General features: G+C 44.2%; 1 protein-coding gene across 1 annotated transcript; it reads right to left on the bottom strand.

Annotated features, from left to right (window-relative positions):
* Window positions 1-1,111: 1,111 nt before the first annotated feature.
* On the bottom strand, window positions 1,112-21,041 carry BRI3 (brain protein I3). Its single transcript, XM_006265278.4, has 3 exons — window positions 20,741-21,041; window positions 18,662-18,776; window positions 1,112-1,503 (listed from the first exon to the last, which is right to left on the bottom strand). The coding sequence occupies exons 1-3, from the start codon at window positions 20,880-20,882 to the stop codon at window positions 1,371-1,373; spliced, it is 390 nt and encodes a 129-aa protein (XP_006265340.1). The 5' UTR covers window positions 20,883-21,041; the 3' UTR covers window positions 1,112-1,370.
* Between the last annotated feature and the right edge of the window lie 101 nt (window positions 21,042-21,142).

Raw genomic sequence — 21,142 nt, 5'->3', positions numbered from 1 at the left:
TGCCTGCAGTCAGTTTTGAAGACAGAAACTAGTGTGCATTTACTTTCATGAGGAAGAAAAAGCAGTGGCTATCATTACAATACTTGTCTCGCTGACTTGTCATTTTTCCTTAGTTAGTTTCTTAGCTGTAGCCTGCAGTTCAGCTAGCTCAGTGGAGGCCAGCCTTCTTAGCAGACAAAAATCAAGCCTTTCCAATCCCTTTTCCCTTTCAATCTGCTACTCTGCTGCCTGCCCCCCCCCCCCCCCAAACTGCCACATGCAGCAGGTTGGCCACCCTGATCTAGCTGCATCTCTAAAATATTTAAAATAGTAAAGTTCTCATTAGATGCATTGTTTTAAAATCAGTGCCATACTCCACTTACTATTATACTCCACTTATTATGGCCACTTATCAGTGCTATACTCCATTAAATCTGTGTATAAGAGAAGCCCTAGTTACCTCTAACCTGAGCATCCATTCTTCTTGATCTCTAGAAGCCTCATTCTGTAGCTTTTGGCAGCGCTTTAGTAACCATCCTTTTTTTCTTTTTCCAACTCCCTTTTTTTCCCACTTTTAATGAAGAAACTGATGGTCTTGGAAGAGTCCCATGACATAACTGGGGGGGAAAAATTTACTTTATTAAACTTCATTGCCCAGGTAAACTTGTGAATTATCATCTTAACCCAGTTTGTTTCTAAAACTGCGCTGGAAAAAGTAACATTTCAGGATTCGGGTAGTCCAAGCAAAAACACAAATAAACACAAAACTTGGACTAGTAAACAATGCAAAGACAACAAGACATTTTATTCTCATTCCAATTTTAAAATCTGGATTCTTGCTGGTAACCAGTCCCCCATTACTCTGTCTTCATGTAATTAAGTAGCATCACTATTTCAAATCTCAAAAATAAGTATTTGTTACTTAAGCTGCTAGTATTTCACAAGTATTTGTGTGTGTGTACCAGGAGAGTAGACTTTTAATCAGCCCTGGTTATTTAAGGATGATGCTAAGTAGCAAACTTTGGGTTTTCGTCTTCATTTGTTTAAAGGTATTTTGTTCAAGATGCACAGGCAAAACCAGCAGATAATGGTATAACTTCAAATATAAGATAAGATTTGGTTTAGCCACACATTGAAGATTGCAAAAAGAGAAGCTATTTTATTTAAGTTTCAAAAGGTGCCATTAACATGGAAACAAGGTGGGTTTTCATGTTTTGCAATACACATGCTTATAAAAGATTACATTTTAAATTACATGCAGGAAACTAATTTCTTCACACTTTACAAAACAGGTCTGAAGCATAATCAAATAAAGTGATTGTACATGACATTTACATTAGAAAGAGTACTCTAACAAGGCTGGCCTCCAGAAATAGATTCATCTTGATCCCTTAGCCAAAAGCAGCCCCACAATTCGGGCATCTTCTCTGCCTTAGTGCAAGACAGAACAGGATTCCAATTGGAAAGAATACGATGGCACAGAGGACGCCGAGACAGGTGAAGGTGTCCTCCAGTACACCAACTCTGTAAAAAAGCAGGGGAAAAGTTCGATTACAGACTCCATGGGTATACTAGCACAGGCAGGGATGTTGGTCATACCTCTGAAGTTTCCCAACATCTTGCATTATAAGACCCTGTGAACACTGCTTATACAACTTTGACACATTTTAATTACTTGAGGGGAAAGTTTACAATTCTGGGTTTCTGTTTCAGGCAAAGTTGTTCTAGAAAGGGTCAGCCATTTCCAAGAACCAAGGCTTCCTTTTCCACTCCCCCGCCCCCAACCTATATTCAATTTTAACAAACATTTTTTTGAAAGAGAATCTACCACCTCCATGTATTGGAACAGGATTTGAAATGTGGCATAGGTGGCCTTTGTATTACAGATGCACCAAGCAATAATTCTTCACCAAAAGCTGCAGTTTGCATATGTTCAAATACTTACCAGACCATAACGTGTATACCCTGAAAATCTTAACGCTACATACTCCAGCCAAGAACTGAACAAGCTACTCCCCTTTTGGACTGCTGTGCTTTGTCTGGGCCTTAGCCCAGCCTGCAGAAGCTGTCTTCTGTGCTCTCAGGACCATACTGCTGATTCCCAGAGTATGTAGAAATAGGCTCATTTAAATGAGAACAGCCAGATCTCTGGGGTATTGAAAAGGCATTAGCTCAGAACAAGAAACTGGAGAATGACTAGAAGCAGAAATAGCAATGTCCCCTTTATACTCGGATGTCTCAAGGTTTGGACATTTTCTTTGGAGATGGTCCAAATCTGCACCTCCTAGAAGAGTGGCCAGACTACCTGGCTCCAGGGCAGGGCACCTGACTGACTCTGCACACCCAGGACATATTTAGGCACTGCTCTGAAGACCAGAACCAAGGCTACCTAGGCCAATACCCTAATTTTTTTACTTTGTAGGTTGCAGAACTGGGTATTCTGGATTGACATGAGATACCACCAAGCAATCCAAATGGTGTGAATATTGACACTGAATCCTTATTTTTAATCAAAAGAATATTTGTAGGAGCTGGTATTTACTACCACTGCTTAAATTAACATGCGGCTTTCAGTTGAGATTCTACAAGGTAGAAGCTCAGGCTGCCTATGGAAGCTATATTTCCCACCCCCCAACATCTACTTCTCTCCTGCCTCCTCATTCTTTAATCCTGCTCCCTGCAAACATTTACATGGGTAATTTTATTTTCAGAGAGTCTAAAACTTCCAACAGCACATTGTTTTCTGAAAGTTAAAAACCGTTTACATGAGCTGTGCAGTGCTAAAGTGCTTTTTTCCCCCCCTCAGTTTCCAGCCAAGGGCTAGATCTGAACTGACACTGGCTGCCTGCAAGTCATGTCCCCATAAGCCACCCAGCTCACGTGAAGACTGGCACACTTGAAGTCAGCTGCTCCATGAACATAGAATGCAATCAATCTCATTCCCAAGTTAGGAAATGGGATGAGTCAACAGGGGGGGGGGGGGCGGGGGGGGAGCTGGGGAAGGCTATTTTGTTTCCCCAAAAAGGGTAAGAGGTGCTGAACAATTCAGGTATCTGCTCTATCACTACCATAGTTTGATTCCCAGATTGGGGTAAATGCACGCACGCACACTATGGCAGAATCTGTTGGCCAAATTCTCGACTCCATTTCCCTGGGAGCAGAGTCTTAGACTCCTTATTCAAATGTTCCCAGATTTATCTGCAGCATCTTGAGGCACAATATGTAGGACAAGGTTCACACAAACAGGTGGTATAAATAGAGATTTCGGAGTCCAAATAACGATCAAAAGGCACAATTTTTAAAACAAGTTCTGTTTAGAAGTGCAAGTTCCACTAATGTCAGACTGCATACCCCAATGTAGGACTGAAAAAGCTATCGCTATGTGCTTCTGATTGTAGGTATATTAAGATGATTATTTACTTATCAAGTTTGTTTCCAAGATTCTGAAGTTCTCGCACTAAGTTCATAAAGCTGCAGATGCACAAAAGGTTCACTTCTTTCTTAGCACAAGTAAGGGTAAAAGTTCTTAGGAGAAGGGAAACTATTTATTAGGGGTGCACCGATAGAGATTTCGGGGGCAATACTAATAGTCGACTTTTAAGGAGGCATATCAGCCGATACCGATCTGATTTCTGATACAGCTGTGTGCAGCTGGTAAGTCTGTTGTGGTGGAAGGGCAGGGGGGAGGGAAGGGGCATGGGGGTGGGGACAGATCAAACACACCTGTGGTGAGGGAGGAGAGAGGTTGGGGCTCGGCAGGGTGCCAGATGGAGCCACAGCTTGTCCGGGGGGGGGGGGGGGAAGAGGTGTACAGCTCCTGCCACTGTGCACACCCTGGAAGGACATGGGGAGGAGCATGTGCCCCTGGATCTGCATGGGGCAGGGCAGGGCAGGCTGCTGCTGCTGCAAGCTAGGGCCAGGGCTGCAGCAGACTCTTCCTGTTGCGGGCTGGGACTACAGCCACTGCAAAATTTGCCTTAGCCCTCCTATTGCCCCCCCTTCCCAGTCCCGCTGCCACTCACCCTGAGCATAGCCCTAGCCCAACCCACCTCCCCCCACACATGTGCCAGGAAGACCCCAGTGCAGCTGCAGCCCACCCTGCCTGCACCCCATGCAGATGTGGGGCCACATGCCTCTCCTCCCCGCCCCCCCCGTGCTCTCCCAGGGATGCATACAGCGGCAGGAGCTGCTTCCCCTCGGGACCAACCGTGGCTCCTTCCCATGCCCTGCTCCACCCCATTTCTCCGTCACTGCGGGGGCCTCGATCTACCCCCTCCCCCCCCCCGCCTCTGCTTCCACAGACTTACCAGCTGCATGCAGCTCTCCAAGCTGATGGGCTGTGCTCCTCGCTGCCTGCGTGCTGCCCTGCAGCTGCATGCATGCACAGACATTTATCAGCCAAAGTAAATTGGCCACATCGGGCCAATTTATGATACAGTCAGTTTTCTTTATCAGTGCCGATCACATATCGAACTATGCATCAGTGCACCTCTACTATGTATATTTGATCAGGAGACTAAAAGGAGTATAAAAAGCCAGCGTAATTAAAAATTCTAAAATGTGAAGATAGATAAGAATTGGCAATGCATATAAACATTTTAAATTTGTAAGTTTTACTAAAAGGATCTCTTTGAACTAACAGTGCCATTAGAGACATGCCATTGCCTACAATTTGTACTAATTTTCTTCTACCTTGGCCCTAGTTTTACAGGCCTTGCAACTCAAATCTGGTTAAAAGCATCTCCAGTACATTGCACATGATCATTTATTTATATGTAAGCATGAGGTTTCAATATTTTATTCCCATGATGTCAGCTGACAGGCAATAATGGGTCTTAAAGACTCTCTCTCTCTTTGTGAAATAAATTTTAAAAAGAAAAAAAATAAAAGACAAAACAAAACTATACTGGCTAAGCAAAACATGATCACGCAGCTGCCAGTCTGGCAGAAAGGCAAATGGTATTTACAAAGCAAAACAAATTAGCTATAAAATATTATCTTTGCAGTGCTGGGGATTTTCTTTTTGAAAAGGGGTTCAAACAATCACTGAAGAGTTGCACGTAGTTCCCCTTGGGGGAGATTTCCAAAAAGCACAAGGAACACATGGGAATCTCTAACTTGGCATTTACACTTCCAACCTGTGCCAGCGTTCCAAGGGAAGAAACAACAGCCTAACTAGGTGGTGCCCTTCTTGCTCACCCCTCAGGTGCCAATGCAGGAGGGGCGCTGGAATTGCCCCCACCTCCAGAGTCTGCATCCCAGTAGCACACCCATGGCAGGATTTCCAAACCAGTCCTTGGCAGCTGCTGCTGCCAACACTAAGAGTGATAGTGGAGTGGGAAGGAGCTCAGCCAGGGATTGTTTAGGAGTTCTTGGCACTGCCCCCCTTCCCCCACAAGTTTCACCCTGGATGCCAACTCTGCTTCTTACTCCACTGGGAAGAAATATGGGTTGATTTCTAACTGCATTGACTGAATGGATTGAAGTCATCCTCTTGGTTGCTTTGGTCCATCCTAGCACACCTCACACCAAAGTGCATACCACAACCTACTGTATTCCTCATCCAGATTCCTGAAGTGAGAAAGGTTGAGGATGTGGCCCAAAGTTGTAAAGCCCATCCAATGGCTTGTCCAGCTTCCAGTCACTGCATTTAAAGGACCTAAAACTAAGATTTGAAAGCTCTCATCCTGGGAAACTGAACCCGCTGGACAATTAATGTAACAGGCAAGAGCCCTCAAACCTACTTCACAAACTGTGGAACTTACTTTCCACTGGGATTTAATTGCCAGGAGCAGAAAAAAGCCAAGTAGTTGATCCGAGATAAGTACAGGTGAGTCTTACCACTAAAAGTTAAAGCCTGTATGTCCCAGGTGCAAACTAAACCTTGAGGATATTTAGACGGTACCACCCTGCAGTGGACAAACACTATGATCACTTTTTGGAGAGTGAGGTGTCCCTCACTCAAACCTGTCCCTAAATAGGTGATTTCCCACGTTTCCATAGATCACCACATTCAGAGTTGAAGTATAAAGACTGGGAAGTACAGCACAAGTAAAAATTCAACTGCCAAGACCTAGAAAGGAACTCTTGCAATCCCCTATCACCCCTTCAATAAACCCAGACTCCATCCTCCTCAGGAATAGGATCCACAGTGTCAGCTACTCCAAACTAGGAATCATTTAATCCGGTCTACCTCTACTCACGCTCAGCCCTTGGTACATCGTACTAGAAGACTTTACCTGGCTGCATGGATGGACAACAGAATCCGCCAAAGAACAGAATGCGGATGCCTTGCTCAAAATCCCTAAAAATCATCAAGAACACCTGGATGACTTCAGGACAAATGAACTAAATTTCACATTGAAGCTAGAAATACTCACGATCTAAAGAAGCAGATACCAAAGCCTCCCTGGCTCCACACACACTATAGAAAAGCCATTGTTACAGTTCACTGGTAGTCTATATATTTGGTAGGGAAATCATCACGAGGAAGGTTCCTGACCCCAAGAGACCTAGGTTTCCATTGCCAGATCTGGTAATGATGCCACATGACTCTGAACAGATCAGCCTCTCCTTCAGTTTCTCACAGCTTGCACTGAGCTTTTCACCCAGCAGTCTTGGAGAACTTGAGGGTGAAGCTTTGCTCAGGACATGGCTAGGTAATCACCAGTCTCATGCATGCAAATGTGCAATCAAGGATGCAGACTGCATGCTTCCCCTTTGAGGGGAAGGACCTCTAGCAGTGGTCAGAATTATGAATGCTATATTTTAAATACGTCCCTTGAACAGGCCCTAAAAAAACTATAAAAGCATCCCAGAACCCTTAGCAGTTTTCCACAACAACACAACCCTGCCTGCAGCGAGCCGCAGCTACCAGAAGAGCCATCACTGAAGACAACTGCATGCACATAAACTCCTGCTTCAGCCTACTATGCAGCTTGGCAGGCCTGGTTCTTTTAACTGCCAGCAAAACACTCCCTACCTGGGTCACAGATCTGCTGAGGGGGGGAAGAGGGGGAACAAATATTAGGATGCAAAGGGCTTGATTGGTTGTGGCCATGCGGTGTTTCAACTACTATTGTAGCTGAAAAGAAGCCACCACCCAGGAATAGAGAATGATTCATAGGTCTACATTTTTGAAGAATTAGGTAAAAATCACCAACACTTCATTACAAGAGCTGCAGATTAAGGAATTTAGTTGTGCACAGGCCTGGGATGTTAGAAAGCCACATGCATGCTTCACAAATCACAGGAACTTCTCTCCCACAGAAAGGCAGGAATCTGCCTGTGGCTATAACTGATATTGTTTTTGAGGCTGACCTGCTAGAAAAATCCAGAGGCTGAATCATGTAGAAGCATCAACATTTCCTATTCCTGGGTCTAGAACCAACTTGCCCTTAGAAATGCCTGGGACCTTCCTGCTGCTGCTTTTCCCAAGGCGTAAGAGTGCCAGGTCAGGTCTAGACACCATCACCAGGCTGTGCAAAGGAACACAGCCACGAAGTTCAATGCTTACACTCCAGACATGCTACACCATGGGAGGACTAGATGCATCTGCTAGTAAGGCAGCGCTGCACTTGCACCATAAGTACACCCATGGCACAGCTGGTGGCACTGGGCATGTGCCAAACAATACTCCATAATGTTTTTCACAGCTGTGTAAGCAGAGCAGACTGCCATACTTCACTGCTGCAGCATTCCCTCGCACGTGTGCAGGCAGTGTAAACATGCATTCAAGCATCTCCAACACTAAGTGGGCCTCCCTTACCTCACTGGTTTGGTGCAAGTGATCTTATATTAAAAATTAAATAATTACAGATATCCGTCATCTAATGATATATAATCAGCAAGAAAATTATTTGTTTCTAGCTCCTAGTAGAGGGATCTCAACCAGGGTGCCACGGTATCCTGGAGTGCCTCAAGATCCTTTCAAGGGTGATGCAGGGTGCCACACAATGTAAGCTGCATTAGGTTTGCAAACATGATTCACAAGACAAACACAGATATTTCAAATAAAATCCATAGCTATGATCTTTCTGAGTTCTTTGCAACAGAAAAACTGCTCTATTGTTTTTCTGTAGGACTTAAAGAGAGTTAAAATTAAAAGCTGGGCATTTTCCAAGGAAGCCTTGAGCCTATTCACAAGTCCCTCTGGTCTACTCAGGGGTGCCTCGAGTCTAGAAAGGTTGAGAATCACTGTCCTAGCATGTGCATACGTGTGCGCATATGATGCAACTGAGCATCCAAAACAAGACATCACATCTAAAACATACACCCCAAGACCTCTAATGCCCAGGATTTAGGAAGCAGTAAAAAACTGAACCATTTTATTAAACACGCTTAAATTATAATCTAAATTTAACAGTGCCACTTCAATAAAAGTGCATCCTCCCGGATTCTCCTGTACAAAAAAATAAATGCAAAAAGGGAATGAGGCTGGAGTGACCTTGAAATGCAACAGCAAACCACGCTTTGACAGCAAGGTGCTAATGCTCAACTGTTGTGATGTTTCCAAGAACAGAGCAAATCAGAGGCACCTATTGTAAATGCCAAAGATTGGAAGTGAGTGAAGAAGGGAATCTACAAGTGCAGAGTCTACAGGCAATTCTTCTAACCACTGCTATCTCAAAATATCTACCAAGTTTGTCTACTTGGTTTACCTAGCAGAAAAGCCACTGCTTTGCCCCTCGAAACTGAATTTCAACTTGGATGCATTTCAGATATAGGACAAACTATGTTGTATAATATCCTCAACATTTTGATGCTCAAGTTGTTCCGCGTCCATCTACAAAGCATTTCTGACACAGGATTAGAGTTTGTACTAGCAGTGATTATTTGAAGCATTTGTAATTTTATTTCCCCAAGTGAGAGTCCTTTGTTAGAACAGTCCAAGGACCTTAAAAGATATGATGCTTCTTTGAGCAACTGTCCACATGGATTCTACTTTTGGTGCAAGTATATGAACAAATCAGATTCTTTTAGCCAGCACTGTTGTAGCTGCACCTATGCCTGGGTGTCCTCTCATGAGCACACACATCAACACAGAGATCCAACCATCTGTTAGTCCCTTTTTGCTTCAGTAAATACTCAAGCAACAGGGGCAGAGAAGTTGGTTAGCCTCCAATAGGGGTCTCTCTCACCAAATTTATTTTTTTTGCCCAAAAAAGCGTTAGTGCAGTGTCAAGCTGCCACTATTTTAGGTAGACACTTACACAGCACAGGAAAGCACTAGAGGAGCAGCCGATAACCAGGGCTTCCACGCAGGCTGCTTTGAAACATCTAGTTCCTTCCCCCATGCTATTGACTGGGCCAAGCAAATGTCATCTGGGCTCCAGTCAATGGGTTACCCAGGAACTATGAGACCATCTTCCCTTTCAGTTGAAGAGTCTGTAAACTCTAGCACTGCTGCTTATTCTCTACTGTATGCTCTACTCTCTCTTCCAAGAAAGCAAGACAGACTACAGGCCTCCTTTGGGCAGCAGCCCTTTCTACTTATAATGGGACAGAAGAGGGCACTGAAAGCAAAGAGAGCTGCCAGATGATCCACCACCCCATTCTCATCTCTGATGTCCTCTTGACAGCAGGTTTCACACTACAGTGGAGAGTCTAGCCAAACCTTCTAAGGAGCTTTATTCATTTCCTCACCAGCCCCACTTCAACCTTGGGGAATTCCAGAATTGCTGGTTTTCATTCCTTTCTGAAAAAAAATGAACCCAAAAATTGCAAAACAATGTAGAAAATGCTGTTGCAATAAGAGGAGTGGAAAAGATGCCCTGAACTTCTAAGATAGGGCTTTTTATTCCCATTATTTTCCAAATCCAAGAAGGGAAAGTACTGGTATCCCATCCTGGGTCTTTGACATTTCAACAGGTTAATCCACCAATTCAAATCTGGAATGAATTTGAACTTCCATGAATTTCCTCATCATCAGATCATCAAGATTCAATGTTTATGGTTCTTCTTTTTAGATGATTTTCATCTTGCTATATCTGGCTCAGAGGAGAAATGTTAGGTTCCTAAGAAAGACAAGCTTCAGTCCATTACTCCCTCCTCAGTATATACAGCATTCACCAAGTGTTTGCAGACATGAGAGTTCTTCTACAGAGATAAAAATAAAATTAAAAATGCAGGGCTGGTCATACCCTTCTACCTGGGTGAACGGAGGAAGATCACTCTACTTGATTCAAGTAACTAATTTTTCATCACATGGAGTAAGACTGTTTCTCCTCTGGTGTAACCAACCCAAAACACCACATTCAGAAGCCATCAACGAGAGTGATCCCAGGAATGATCCCAGACTATAGTAAACCTCAACTAACCCACCAAATGTGTCTGGGATACAGGCTTGGAAATCTTCATGATGCAGTTTGCTAGACTTCCTTATCCAACACTTTTTTCAACAACTCGTATGTCTGTGCATCTGATGCCATAAGAACACACTGGTCAGCATTATAAATAGTCTCCTTAAACAAGTAGGCAGAACCAGATGTACAAAGGAATGCCCTTTTCCACACCTCTACCAATCAAAGCCTTAAGGTAACAGTTATCTACAAAAGACTCCATAGATGACATTTAAACACAAGGCATCTGACCACAAAGAAACCGGAGCCACAAAGCACTTCTAATGCAACTCCTGGAATGCCTAATTCAAGCCTACCAGCTACAAACACAACAATGCCTGTTAACAGGTGAAAAAACCCAGGTCACTGTGGTCCTGTCAGGCAAACAATTTTGGAGTGGGACCAGTCACTGACTCATGCCTCCTACCTTGCATCTTCCCTGCACACACAACTCACTAGCAAAGCAACCAAGCCAGATAGGTCTGGATACCCTGTGTACAGAAGATGTTTGCTTTTCAACACTGGGTCCTTCCTTGTGGCTGTTTAAGAACTATCTGCCCGTGTCCAGAAAAAGAAAAATGTCTAAGTTCTGCTCTGGAGGTGGCTCAAGCCCAGAATCACTTGGACAATGGGAGCAATGTTTGAGCCTTCCCTTGATCCCCATGATGCAGAGGGGCCCATGAAAGCCACTGCAAGATGAAGTACTGAGATGGACCCAGTATGAGCCTGAAAGAAATATCATCATGTGGTAAACTCTGACACTGCTGGGCAGCGGGGCCAGGGCTGTCTCAAGAAGGGCTAAATCCAACACCAGACTCAGCAACATTGCACCCAACTGCCTGAAAGCTGACTGCCACCCACAGAAAGACGCACATGGATGGACAGCATGTCCAAAGTTCAGGACATTCTGCTCCAGAGCAGGGAAGCTTCAATTAGATTGCCTTATAAGCAAAATGAGAGAGGTTTTCTATTTGGTCATCTCAACCCCAGCTGTTTCCCTTGACAAGACCCATTTTGACAACACTAGATTATTAACTAGCCCTGAAACAATCTGGACCATCAGCTCCAGAAGGGTCCAGCAGCAGCATCTGTATATATTATCCTGTTTTCTTACCATGCAGTGGCTAGATTTCTCAACACCCTAATTTTAGTTCAGTCACCTAAATTAGAAGACTAGAAAGAAAGATCTGCATAGAATACAAGCCTTTAACTTTTTGATCTGTTATGTCCAAGGTCCAGTATTGCCTTCCATCCATTAGAGCTTTCAATACTTTTCATTTACCTAAAGACATGAGACTACAAGGACAGCCTCAAATACTAAGAGATTTCCAGCTATTTAGGCAGAGCTGGACTATACCAGAAGCAGGGGGACAAAAAAAAAAAAAACAGAGAAGGCCAAATGTTCAAGTCTGGGAGCTGTAAATTAGATTCTCCAATCTCCAGTCAGGCACCTCATTATAACAAGTCTCATTTATGGAAGCACTGAGAACTCCCAAGAACTGCTAGTCGATGGCAATTGCTTCAGGGAATTTTGAAATCTAACAAAATAGGAAGGAATGGCCTGGCTATATAGCACATAGTGTCTGTGTCTCTCTGTGTGCAAAGACCTCTATTCCAGCCTAAAAAATATATATTAGGCCTGCATTTTCTAGATTGACTGCTCAACTGGAGTGCTTAAGTTTTCAGGGTTGAGCATATCTGCCTGCTAGAGGAGAAAAAAAGGTCAAGTCCCCTTTTAGCCAGCTCATGTCATACACTTAAGGTAATGAATTTAAGAGCAACATACCCTCTGCTTCGGATATACGATACATACTAAGTTTAAAGTGCTTGCATTTCCTGATTGTGTGATTTTAGCATTATATTAATAGTATTTTTTCCTCATTCACATGCATTCAGTATTCCTATCAGACATGCAGGCACTTATTACATAATAACTACTGAGAATAGCATTTTAAAACATTGTTTCCATATCCTTCCATCTATACATCCATTTCTCTTCACACTTTGAGACCTTTAGGCCATTCAAGGCTAGATCAAAGTAAGGAATACAAAACAGATACAATGATTAAACAAATACCTTGATAGATCTCAGGGGTTTAGGTTGCTGCAGCGTCCTTAGCCTGACGAAGGGTTTTTGAACCCGAAAGCTTGCTTAATAACTATTCTCCAACCATTTGAGTTGGTCTAATAAAAGATATCAAATTCACCCAAGGAACCTTGTCTGCCTTGATAGATCTCATGCATTCCTGTTCAGCCCTGAATGACTCCAAGCCTGAAAATGGATGGTTGCAGTTTAAGCTCTTGCAATTAACCCTCAGAGCCAGCTTGCAAGGGCTGATTCTACTGCTCAGCAAGCGTCTTTGCTGCATTAACCGAGTCTTGTTTTGAGCTTCCCCATCCCCGCCCTCTTCTCCCCCACCACCACCCCAGTTATTTGGAATACCTTTTTAGCACTGCAAACTGCACAATATTTTACTACTCGAAAAGCAGACATAGCCGTGCCCAATCTCTGACACAAAACTGGCAGCTCTGTCAGTGGCAGTATAAGACACCGGAAACGTCAAAGCATCCCAGTGCCGGGAACAGAAGAGAAGCATGGATGTGGCTCCCAGTTAGGTAGCTAAGCCAACTGCATTTGGCACTTTGCCACTGGGAAAGCAGAACGGGAGCATAGCACGCTGGGTGGCCTCCCCCACAACAAGCCTATTATTTCAGGGTCAGCTCTCATAACAGAGGCTCTTCTGTAGCAGTATGCTCACTACATAGCCACTATGTGGCTATTTCTTGGCACCTGTTGGTTCAATGTCACCATCTAATTATAGGTGAAGTGTGTCTATGCAGTCACTGCCTTGCCCTAGCCAGTTGCTCAATTTAGAAGGGGAAACTACTTCAGGAGGAATCACAGATTGCGAGGAATTTGCATTTGTTTTACGTGTACTACCTGAGCCACAAGAGCGGAGGGACTTACTGTACTCAAATCAGCAGATTTATTACTCTAACTAAAAGTAAATTTTGTCCTACAGCATAAGCAGCTTTAAGGTGATTTAAAAACTACACCACTTCCCAAATCTAAAAATATAAAAAGGGAAGGTTTATTTATACTACACACCGCATCTCAGATTTAGGCTGTGCTACAGCTGCTCACCCAGTGAAGAAAAGTCATTTTGTTTCAAATGCTTGTCAATAAGGATAAATAAACATTTAGATCAACATTATCTTGAAGGCAAGGCTCAGGATATCAGTATCTTAAGGACACACCAGCGGCCAGAGCTCCCGCAGCAAAGGATTCCAGGTACACATAAATTACTACCCTTTAAATAACAGCATAGTACTTTTATGCTGAAGGCTGAATTAAAATATTTGAGAATTTGTTGTTTACTACCTATCTCGATCAGCTTCTTCTTTACCCCTTAAAAAGCAGAGAGAGATGCACGAAGGCTGTGTTTGGTTCTTGCGGTCTTCATTAGAGAAGCAACAGCATAGCGATGTTCCCCTTGGGAAAACAGCTCCCACGGGAGCAGGGAGGGAACGTGACTTCTGCGCAGATTTCCCCATGAGTGAAAGCCAGGATTACCTGCACGCAGGCTGTTAGGGCAAGATTCTAGGACACGAATTGTTAAAAGAGGAATGAGTGCTATGGAAAAACCCAGGCACCGCAGCCCCTGAAGAGACAACTTCCGTGGCTTCAGGCCTCCCTGTTGAACTCCTTGGCCACTTTGCCACAATGTTAAATGAGTGGACCAAACACAATAGTCTGCGTAAAGAGGACTCAGGCTGCTTGGAACAGATCAATTCTTAGCATCTAATTTCTCATATGCTTCTGCACAGCCATCACATTAGTATGAGCTCTGGTTACTTATGCCATGAGCCAGATTCATACAAGGACCCAAGAGATAAAAAGCTCTTTTCCCCTCTGTACAAACTTGCCATTATACACCAGTACCTGGACAAGGGTCCCTCGGTTGGCTCAGGTATTCTAGTATCCAGAGAAGGAAATCATTTGCATTAAAGTCTGGGAGCCGAGCTCTAAATTAGTATTTTTTATAGATGCCTATTAAACAAGGCATTTGTGCAATTAACCAGGCCTGTCTGAAAGACTTTTATTAGCAAAATACCCAACTGTTTAATTTATTCCTCTTAAGCCAGATGGTCTCAGAAGAATACAAATCCCAGGGGAAAGTTCTGAACTGGCTGTGCTCAGCTGTCAGTTGTGACCCAACTGACTTTTACCACCTACTCATCTGTCTCTCTATCAAATCCTTCATATGCACTGTTATAAGAGAGGCACGGACCCACTCTAGCGTTCTTCCTGGATTACCACTCTAGTGTTCTTACTGATTGATTAACTACAATGGCTGGATTTGCTACATCAACTTTCTTTGGCTAGACTTTGTATAAACCTTCAGTATATTCCGTGTTCTAACTGTTGTGGCCAAAATGTAGCAAAGCACCACTGTTAACACACCACAGGGATGTATCAGGCTGTACAGTACAGCACAAACTGAAATGTATGCAATACAAATTGAAAAATGTGTGTTTTTTTGTCAGTCGGGTCTTGCTTTTGCTACAGTACAGTAGCTCCTATTGTTATATTAGCTGCCTCAGTAACAATCTTACATGGAAACCCAAAGGTGGTTTCACTCACAAGACAACTGCATGTTTATTATTGAGTATCAGGTGTTATTGGAAAAGTGAACTTCACCCATTTCCCTAAATGTGTCTAAAAACATTCAAAAAGAGCTAAATCCCCATTTAACTTATTGAATTTTCAACTCTGGTCTTTGAGCTAAATCTAAATACGTGCCATCTTTGTTGGGACAACAGGCCAATTTAGCTCCCAAGTACGGTCAGCAGTAGCAGTCTGGTTACAAGGCCCTCTGCTGCCGCAAGAGCTGGGGCTGCAGAGAGCAACTGGGGCTAGTATGAGAATTACAGCGCTGGTCCTTAAACCAGATTTTCACTGCTTTGGAAAGGCAAGAGGTACAGGATCCAGCCCAGGTTACAACAGAACGAGCATTAGCAAGCCTTAGACCATGAAAAACACTGTCACAATTTTTTAGATTTAACACATACAGGCAATGCAAACTGCTTTTCACACAAAGAAATATTCCCTGTTGTTTGCCCCACCCAAAAGTTGCAATACCAGAAAAATGAAAGTGAAACCAACTAAATAAGTCTCTTGATTTCGTTTTCCAACATAAATATTTAAAACAAAAAACCCACACGTGCCAAGAATCTACAGCTGTCAGGGCAAGCAATTCTTGGGCATAAACCAGTTTAAAAGCAGGATTAGTTAGAGTGCTCCTTAAACATCTTTTCATTTTGAAAAGGGATTCCTCAAAAAGCTTACTGCTCAATAAAGATCTGTCTGCTTTTCTACTTGCATAGGATTCTACAGATTGGGGTTAGATTAGAAAAGGAGAGAAAATAGGTGGTTGTATGTTTTTTGGGCCTGGGCCAACAGGGCTGGGGGCCTCTGGATGTATTACAAAACAAACAGGGAATGTATGTGTAGGCACTAGAATCAGCAGTGGCTCCGTGCTTTAAATGCACTGACCTGATGGAATTATGAATATCTGGCTGGCAAAAATGCTCTGCCATGCCTAGGCCAGAAGTAAAATGCACAAGAGAATCCCCTCCCACTTTGCACGGTGTCTGTATACCTTTACAGGGTGGGAGAATTTCCTATATCCTTATACAGAAACACACACACATCGACCACCATCAACCACTTCTAGATTCTAGCCACTTTAATTTTAGGCTGCCACGTTCTATGTTAACCTGTCATCCCAGGATAATTACTCATGAGAACAAGACATGTGCCAGTGAAGTAGAATATGATCCAGAAGGCAGACAAGGACTGCATGTACTTGATCTTCACAGGAACATTTTGAGTAGAGGTAATTTATTTCAATTTGCATAGGCAGTCTTTCCCGACAGCACCAAGGAAGTTACATCTCACAACTATATATGAAGACACAAATTCACAAGCTGGTAGTAGCACTCCTCAAAGTTCAAATTCCCCAAGGCTGCAAGCAAAAAGCTACAAATATGAATCATTATGTGGTTTATCTTGAGATGGCAGGCCCTTTCTGGTAATGCCACTTAAGGACAATGATGAAGGTGAGAGAGAAAAGCTGGCTTGGCACTTTTTTTTTTTTTTTTTTTTAAATAATCCATAAGTTTTTTGTAATATAATAGCCTGGTACCCTCTTAAGCATCCCACATTGTTCAACCCAGTGTACTATGTAAATAAATATATCATTCCACATATACTGTACATCTCCAGGCCAAGGAACTAAAAGCAGCATTACTGCAGAGTTTTTCAGAAGTCAGGCAGGAGGATTCAAAGCTCTGCTCCCAAGCTACAAAGAGGCAGGAAAGACCAAATAACAAAGTATTAGTCGTCTTAGCACAGGACTCCCTCCCCTGTGCTTCCTAAGTGGGTTATGTTTTATGTCTACCCCTTTTTTTGACCTGTGCTTCAGATACAAGATTATCAATTCCTTGGTTAGTCAAAGCAGATGCAGCCTGTCGTTTTCTTCATCCCTACCACAAACCATCTGATGCCAAACACAATAAGGTTTTGTCCAAGCACTATACTAGTGAACAACCACCACTGCAACATTGTTGACACTGCATAATGTCAACACTATCAGCCATATGGTTAAAAGGGGTCCCAGGGATTCATTTCCTGGGAATGCATTCCCAAAACAACCGACCTCCTGCGCAACACAGGCAACAAAATTAGCCAGTAAATCTTGCATCAACACTCTCTGCTTAAGCTAGAGCATCTTTTTAAAATGCTATCCAACCTGTGTTTTAAAGAGACTTCAGGGACAGAATCTACCATCTCCCTAGATAAGTCATATCAGTTATCCTTCTATTAAATACACATTCTAAAAGCCTCAATCCTTTCTATCCAACTTCCCAAAAGACAAGCTTTAACCCCCCTATCCCAGCAAGGCCAGAGGATGCCTCAGACCACATCATTCTGACACTGTGGCAAGACTCATTCATCACCCTGGAACTTAATACCATTCAGGGTATTCTGATGGATGCCACTCCTAAATGCCTATTTTCAGAGATGATCCGAGCAAGATGCAGGGTCCAGGGCAAATCAGCCTGTGCATGGCCCTGCGCCCAGACGCAAGGAAGCTAGTGGCAGATTCAGTGGTAGGGGGGCAGCAGATATGAAGACCGTGGCAGCACAGAGTTGCTGCACCACGCCACCTGGATCCATGGGGCCTCCCAAAGCATGGGGCCCAGGGTGATCGCCCCCCTCTAGGGATGGCCTTGCCTATTTTCAACTGCTTCAGAAACATTCAGCCCTGCAGAGTGCTAAGTACAATTCCTATTCACCCCAACTGTAAAATGAAGAACCGTAGCCCTTTTCACTGTACTACAATCAGAGCCTAAGACTGATCCAAAAAACCACACCATCCAGAAGCAAACTGATATCATTCCTCACTTAATACCCTCTTTCTGTTCTATTCTTTTGTAGCAGGAATGGATGGAATTAAACAAAAATATTACAAGTAAGAATATAAAGGGACATATAGCGTTGCATGCTCTCCATCATATTTTCTAGGATCTTATTTTTTACCACTGCTCTTGCTAGTTTCCAAAGGGCAGATTGTGAGAGAGTTTGTTTGTTTGTAATTAAAAAGGAAAAAGCTTGCATCCGTTTCCTCTGAATCTCATGTCCCATCTTGGATTCGCACCAACTCATGTCTGTTAATCTACTAATTCTTCTGCAGCAAGTAAACCTCCCCACTCTTCAAAATGTACTTCTCTTAGCAGGATAGATATTACAGCAATTCAGAAGTGCAAACCCATACTAAAAAAGAAAACTGCCCATTCTTGGGCATTGGTTCAGTAGTGACAGGGAATGAACATTTCAGGTTTTCTTAAGAGCTATGCAAGCTACACAAGATTTTGGCAGAATCAAAGAGGATTCAGCTTATGTTTTTATTTATTTTTACCAGTACCCAAGTACTAATGAGAGGAAACCATACATATGGAACAAACTTCTCCCCCTCCCCCAAATACTGGCCAAGACCTAGACAAATTTTTCTATTAAAATATTGCTCAGGCTGCAAAGAACATGATTTCCCCTCCATGACAAAAAATGGATTTATACTGACACAAGTCTATTTCTCTTACTAGCAGGCATATACTTCTGACAGGCTGAGTCAAAGCATCTGACTTAATTACTTAATTCAACTAATTCAGTTATAATATCCATTTAAAACTAAAATATCTCATTTTGAGGATAGAAGTATATAAATAGGACTGAATCTATTTAAAAAAAGCTGAGCAAATGAAAAGAATAACTGTACCTGCAGGCAGGACAGCCTCCAACTACTACAACAGAGGTGGTGGTAGCAGGCTGCTGAATGATGGTGTACGTATTGGGATAGTTATGCTGTGGTGGCCCTGGTGAAACACCATATCCTAGAAAAAAAAAAGAAATGCAAGTGAATTATTGAGTATGAAATCTTCACATATTTAAAACAAGAAACAAAAGGGGCAGCAAAAATTCCATCAGCCAACGATAACGTGGGAAACAAGGTCCATCTTTCCACAAAGGAAAGACACCAGACGCTAGAGAATCTGGTTAAAATGAACAAAAGGACTTGACATCTGGATGGGACTCAAAGAACTAGTGTGCAGCAAGACTGACTCCTGAAGTGTTTGGCTCAGGATTTGGGAGCTCATACACAACAGCTTGTATCAAAGGTTGAGCTAGAACACTTAAAACAGCATATCTCCTAGCAAAAGGACTTCACAAACCTGAATATGCAATGCAACTTCAGCCTAAACTGCACAGAAAGCTAATAATTAACTTCAAGCACTCAGCTTGAAGTCTTCAAAATGCTATCAGAAAAGAGGAAGAGGGGGAAAAAAGGAACACAGTTCAGCTGAAGAAGGGTCACAACTTTCAAGTCCGGCAGTTATTTATTAGCTATCTGTCCCACCAAGGCACACATACTAGTTGAGACAAAATGTGCCTCTCTGGTTTCTAGCCAGATACTTTCTAGCCATGTTAAATTGCAACTAATACAAACACAGGGGAGGCAGGACACAGCGAAAAGGAAATGGAGGAGCACAATGAGAAATGAAGTCGCCTGGAAAACCTAATCAGCCCAACTTGTATGCACACGTGTTTTTAATATATGTATTTAAAAACAAACAACTTTACAAAGTTACCGTGCATGCATTAGAAAAGCAATGACAAACTCTATACAACAATGTCGTCAACGTACTACCAAATTGGAGGGCACACCCAAGGCTCATTTAATACTCAGAAAAACTCAACTTCTGCTTTCTTCCCTGGCAAATTGCAGAAAAATATACTAACTTAGTGGGGGGGATAGAGGGCAGGAATCAGTGTCTGAGAATAAGTTGGGTGTTTTGAAGGCAAGTACACACTGAACTGCTATGTATCATCTTTAACCTCAACCTTTTAAGAGATTCAAGCACAAGCACCAAAAATCAAGTGGACCAAATCACAGTTCATAATGTCAAGCATGTACTTGAATCTTTACAGGATCAGAGCCCAAGTCTAAGCACATGATTTTTCCCTGTGAACCTAATCACTAATTTTGCAAATTGGGGGGGGGGGGGGGGGGGGGGGGAATGATCCAAGATGAAAAGCTGCCAATGATGTTGTCTAGTTTGTTTAACTAGATCAAAGTGCCACCAACCTCACAGCCAAGACAGTGGACACGCTCAGCCGCTGAGGATCCAACATGACTGCATTTACATTAGCGCAGACACGCAAGCAGAAGGCAATACGATGGAGGAGGCTTTGGAAAGAAGGAATCGAAATTCAAGCACTAGCGTGAGTCTCTGCACGCTGTCCCGACAACAGCACCCCACCTCACACCAACAGCAGGCTCCGGCTGTCTGCACAGCAACTCGGTGACTAAGGAGCATCTTCCAGAAAGCAAAGCACAACTGCAGCGAGATAACCTCAGCAGCAGTCTCAAGCAGCGGGGGATGGCAAGGGGCTGGGTATCACCTGTAACTTCACCACCGCTTGCTCTATCCTCCAGGCCAAGTATTCAACACGGGCACCCCAGCGACCCGCAGCCAGGGCACCGCGAGACCCTCTCCGGGGTGCCACGCAAGCGTGATGCACCACACAAACCCGAGGAACGCACAGCGCTGAGGCACTGGCAGGCTTTCCTGCCCAAGCGCAGAGAGGCTGGACCCAACTATGTGCAAGCCCCCAACAACTCCGAAACTAGAACCCTGCCGCAATCTCGGGAACCAAGGAGCGGCTCTGTTCTCTCCGCGATACAAAACCCGAGGGCTGGAGGCAGGCTGAGGGGCAGCCAGGCCGCGGGGCGCCGCTCTCCCGAGCCTCCAGCTCCCCCGCGCCCCGGCCCGGCCCGGCCCGGCCCACCACCCACCTGCCGCGGGGTAGGGGTAGGGCGGCGGCGGCTGGAAGCCGGGCTGCGCGCCGGGGATGGCCCCGTAGTTGCTCTGCCCGTAGTCGTGCGCGGCCGGGCTGTAGGCGGGGGGCCTGTCCTGCAGCAGCGGCTTGTTGTCCATGCTGGGACTGGGACGAGCCCGAGCCCGAGCCCGGCCCCGCTCAGCGCCCGACCTCCCGCCGCGGGCGGCGCATGCAGCGGAGCGACCCCCGCCCCGCTCGGCGGCAACGTGGTGCAGGAGGCGGCGGCAAAGGCGAAGGCGGCGGCGGCTGCTCGGGGCCGGTCACAAGACCCGGCTCATGTGACGCTGCTCCCGGCGGGGCAGGAAACCCCGCCTCACCGGGCCGGGCCCAGCCGCGCCGCCCACCTGTTACCGCGCGC

This window comes from Alligator mississippiensis, chromosome 13 (genome assembly GCF_030867095.1).
Source record: "Alligator mississippiensis isolate rAllMis1 chromosome 13, rAllMis1, whole genome shotgun sequence".
NCBI classification, from domain to species: Eukaryota; Metazoa; Chordata; order Crocodylia; family Alligatoridae; genus Alligator; species Alligator mississippiensis.
Note: the sequence above shows the minus strand (reverse complement) of the source record. Positions and strands in the feature narration are given on the sequence as shown.

Excerpts from the sequence above, each read along its gene's own strand:
- BRI3 (XM_006265278.4), bottom strand. The coding sequence starts at position 20,882 with ATGGACAACAAGCCGCTGCTGCAGGACAGGCCCCCCGCCTACAGCCCG. Across the intron at positions 18,777-20,740 it reads CTACCCCTACCCCGCGGCAG|GATATGGTGTTTCACCAGGG; the intron begins GTGGGTGGTGGG and ends TTTTTTTTCTAG. Across the intron at positions 1,504-18,661 it reads GGAGGCTGTCCTGCCTGCAG|AGTTGGTGTACTGGAGGACA; the intron begins GTACAGTTATTC and ends GCTTTTTTACAG.